Genomic DNA, 4,658 nt, shown 5'->3' with positions numbered 1-4,658 from the left:
GAGCAGTGAAATATTTTTTTGTCTGATGCACTGCATATACATCTTCATGAAACACTTTTGAGTCAGAGCTTGAGGAGGGGGAAATTACTTTTTACAATCGGGAAGAGGCAGCTAATAAAATCCAGCTCAGACAGAGGCTCCTGACACAATTACGATGACTATCTTTTCGTGGCAATGAATTCCTTCTCTTGTCTGTTATGACGCTTAGGTGAAAAACACGCAGCAGAGCCAGACGATGCAGAGCTGGTGAGCCTCAGCAAAAGGCTGGTGGAGAATGCGGTGCTGAAGGCTGTACAGCAATATTTAGAAGAAACGCAAAACAAAACCAGACAGACTGATGGAAGCCCCATGAAAAGTGAAGAAGCAGCAAGCGGCAGTAAGAATGAGAGCGACAATGATAACAGCAAGTGAGCACTGTGCAAAAAGCCTGGGAGCAAATATCCCACCAAGAACAACCACAAAAACATGTCCCAGCTCCCTGCTGAAATTTGCTAAGTGGTGCTGGGTGATAAGCAGTCTGCTTTGCGAGTCTCTTATCAAAAGTTTGTTCTGAATCGAAGGACACTGTCTACTGATTTAATAAGTGCTTGCGCTGCTGAAAATCTGTTGAATGCTGGGAGGGATGGACAGTGGAAAAATGACAAGAATGGTGAAGCAGGCGGCTCCAATCTTAGCTTGCTCTTGATACCAAGAGTCCCTTCCTTGCTTCTGAAGAGAAACTGAACCCTTTGCGTTTGCCTTTTGGATTGTCATGAACGGTTGTGGAAGAGGCCTTGCCGCAAGTGGAAGCAATGCCCTCCGCCCGAGGGTTTGGCACTGCCGCAGGGCTGCTAACGCCATGTGAGAGCACATGCTGTTTCCTAGTCAACAGCAGTCAATCCCAAGCTAAAAATTACCACTACAGATATTCATCGCAGATACTATTACACAGTATGTAATATGACAGGAGATTCTCTTAAATGTGACGCTGTACTGTTCTTACTTTTTGGTAGCATTTGTTGATGTAAATGATATTTTTTTGACAAAGTACCTTTTTATAAAAAATCAATATGGGCAAAAGGCTGAGCACTTAATACTGTCCAAAGCAGATACAATCTCTTTATCTCCATACGTTAATGTTTCTAAATTACATTAGTTGTTATAAAATGTATTATATTGTTCTTTTCCTCTAGGAAAGAGCCATGAAGCAGATTTAGTAAAGGAAGCTTTGCACAGAGAAACGCAGGCCCTGTTATCCAGACTGAATCAGATAAAGGAGCTGTTATGCAGTCCTGAGATCCGCACGAAAATTAGCAAAGAACTGTTTGAAGACAGGCAGAACTCTAACAGTAAATGGAGAAGTTGCATTGACTCTGGATCTCCAAATGCATGACTGTAAATTGCCATGATGTAAAATCTCATTGGGTTGTTTAAAGACAAAAAATACTTCTTGAAGAAATTTTCCTTTCTGTTTCTTTTTTACTGAAAATACGAATGGGTGTAAGTGGCTTTTGAGGAATCATGCTGAAATACTTGCACGGAAGGATTATATTTCGTAACGATGAAGTACAGCCACTCCTTAGCACTGCTTTGAACCACACTTGAATGTGCAGGTATTTGTCATGACTCCAAAGTGGAAAAATATTTGTTTCAAATAAATCTGAACAAACACTGTGCCCTTCCTTTTATCATTGCAAATAATTCAGATTTTTCTCATAGATACCTTCCCTAGCAATGGTATACAAATATTTAAAAATGAATGCTTTTAAATACTTTGAAATGTATATTTGAAAAAAAAAAAAGCAAAACACAAACTCTTTTAATTATCTGTCTTTTGGATATGTATTGGCATTTTGGGTTAGTACTGTCTGGGTTTGTTTTTTTTTTAAACAGCACTTGAATATCTGTATAGATGCTGACATGTTGTTTCTGCTGATGTTTACACTAACACAAGAATGTTTTAAATTTCAGAATGAAATTCGGGCTCCACTGATCTCAATGGCAGACTCTCATTGGCTTTAATGGAGTCAGGATGCTGCAATTAAGATTTCTCGTGAAAATAATAATATTCCTTGGGATAATGTTTGCCTTTTTACTTTTGTAGAACAGTAGTTTTGTCTTTTATTTTTGATGTTTCCTCCATCTCTACCTTCTGCTGCCTGAGGTGGGGTGTCAGTTTGCTCTTATTGTTCCCTAGACACACCTGCAAGATTCACTGAAGCTTTGGATGTGCAATAATGCAGGAGTAGATCCAATATTTGCATTTTTTATAAACATTGTTTAAAATTGCCTCTGATCATAAAAGCTATATAATATCTGTTGTGATTGGTATCAGAATTGTGCCATTAGAACAGCTGTGTGCATATTCTCCATTGGTCTCAAGCACTGGTCATTTATCTCATACATCAGACCTTTTGTTTTTTTTTCTCGTTTGATATATAACAATATATTCTGAAATGCATCTCATCCATGCCATGTTCACAATAAAGTATTTTTTCCTTTGCACTCTGTGTACGTTTTCACTTGTCTCCAAATGGACTTTAATAAAATTAAATACTTGCAAGTAACAGGATTGACAGAAACCATGCTTGTATGAATCACACCATTAAGTTGACTATGGGTATTGTGTCAAGATACTGATCCAGAGCTTGGGTGCTGAAATCATGTGAGGAAATTAATGCAGATAAGCTAGTCCCAAGTTGTTGGTCTTTTGCATGGGAAAACTTTGAAACTCTAGAGATTCTAATTTATGTTCTGGGCAGCTTGGGTTTAGAAGGAACTGCTAGTACAAGTTCCTAGAGCTCCACTCCTCAGCATCAAAAATGGATTTGAGTTTAATGAGTAGTCTCAAATTTGCTCTAGAATAATAAAAAGACAAAGATCTGAATCTGCAGTCATCCCTGAAGATTAAAAACAAACAAACAAAACAAAACACAAACTTTTATAAGTGGATCTGTACATCCCTGCAGAGTGATTCTCTGAGGTCAGCTTGTTCCCTTATTCCCTAGGCTGAGGAGAGGAGCTTCACTTCTCCTAATGAGAGAAGTTTCTTTGTCATATCAAACATTACTGGTTCATTCAGCGATAGCTATTCATATGATATCAAGCAATTTAGATCTACCTTGCAGATGACAACACAAAACCAATCAGCTATGAAATCAGGAAAACAATTTACTGTATTCTATCTGAATCTCAGGTTGTCACCTCCCTTTCCTCTCTACAAGTCATTACCATGATTAAGTGCCTTTTTATATCGTGCAGCTTAGAACAGTCATTGTTCTCAAGTTTCAAGTAAAACTGTAGAAATTAATCACTGAATTTAAGTCCAGATGCTTTGATAAGTGGCCTGGTTATTAGAGGCTCTGCTCATTCGCAGTTCTTATGGATGGCATCAAGAAGAGCAGCTCTCAAAAAATGAAGTATAGGGGACTTTATGGTCTGAACGTAGGCAGCTGTTATCATCTTAGGTGCCCTGGAGTGAATCTGGCAAATAGGACACAAACCCTAGAGGAGATGTGTTCTGGGTCAGGAATTGTGACTACAGGATACCCCAGGGGCTCTAAACAGGCACTGGGTACCTATGTTTAAGCAACTAAAACCCATCTTTGATTTTCAGATGTTTTGACCCACGAAGGTCAACAGGGCTTTTGTTTATAAACCATTCACGTTTTTCTAAAATGCCAACCGTAGCCTTTATTTCTGGTTTTGACAAAACACCACTATTAATTTACTCAAAATTGAACCTAGAATAGGGTAAAAAAAAAATCCTGCATCTGGTTTCATTCTCTTATGACAACACTGCCTCTTGCTTTCTTTTTTTTTTTTTTTCCCCCCACTGGTAGTGAAGCCTGACTGCCAAATTAAAGCATAAATCACTTGTATGGAGCTGTGAGATGAGCACTGAAGAATGCAGATACATAGAGACTGAATCTAATACAGGCAGGTGTGAAGCTCTGAGCCGCACACACCAGAACAAATACGTTGCCTTCCTCACACTCATAAATCATTTTGAGACAACGAGCCTGCTTTTTTTAATTAAGCGCTTCTTTTGGGGAATGTCTTGAGGTAGTGATGCCCAGGTTATTCTGGGAAAGTGTTGGCATTTCAAAACAGATGGTGCAGGTTAGTCCATGTTTTGTTTGCAGTTCTACGTTCTAGCTTGCTCATACTCAAGAGTATTTCTACGCTACCGATTGTAGAGGTGTCTGTGACAGGTTTAAAAGCAGTAGCTCAGCTTCCAGGACTAGGCTAGCTGGAAGGCTTTGGGCTGCCCGTGACCCACTGAGAAACTGCTCCTGACATCTATGTGTGTTCTAGGCACAGAGCACGAAAGTTGCAGAAACCATAGATCTGGTATCTGAGCAGCCCTTGCCATAAATTGTCTGCAGTGTTGAGCTGTGCATCAGAGGTGTTTGACAGCGAAACCAGAGAGATCAGTAAATCTGTGTAGGTCCTGACCAACAGACACCAATTCTCTGATGTACAAAGAGAGGCGGTTGTAGAAACCGGTGTTTCCAAGCCTGGGTGAACGTGGCATAGGGATGCCCAGCTCAGTAGCTATATAGTAATGTAACAGATGAATTTGCATCAAGATCTTTGTGAAAAGGAAACTAAATAGTGTTTCCGTGTTGACTGAAGGTGGTATAAATCTAAAAAGGACTGGAACTTAAGGTCAGATT

At 39.5% G+C, this 4,658-nt stretch overlaps 1 protein-coding gene across 1 annotated transcript; it reads left to right on the top strand.

Moving 5' to 3' along the window:
• Positions 1–208: 208 nt before the first annotated feature.
• AKAP7 (A kinase (PRKA) anchor protein 7) lies at positions 209–411 on the top strand (the record flags this gene model as incomplete). Its single annotated transcript, XM_009697390.1, has 1 exon — positions 209–411. A coding segment is annotated over one exon (203 nt), but the record flags the coding sequence as incomplete, so codon positions are not given.
• Between the last annotated feature and the right edge of the window lie 4,247 nt (positions 412–4,658).

This window comes from Cariama cristata, unplaced genomic scaffold (assembly GCF_000690535.1).
Source record: "Cariama cristata isolate BGI_N322 unplaced genomic scaffold, ASM69053v1 scaffold11813, whole genome shotgun sequence".
NCBI classification, from domain to species: Eukaryota; Metazoa; Chordata; class Aves; order Cariamiformes; family Cariamidae; genus Cariama; species Cariama cristata.
The sequence above is the reverse complement of the archived record's forward strand: the minus strand, read 5'-3'. Positions and strand labels throughout refer to the sequence as shown.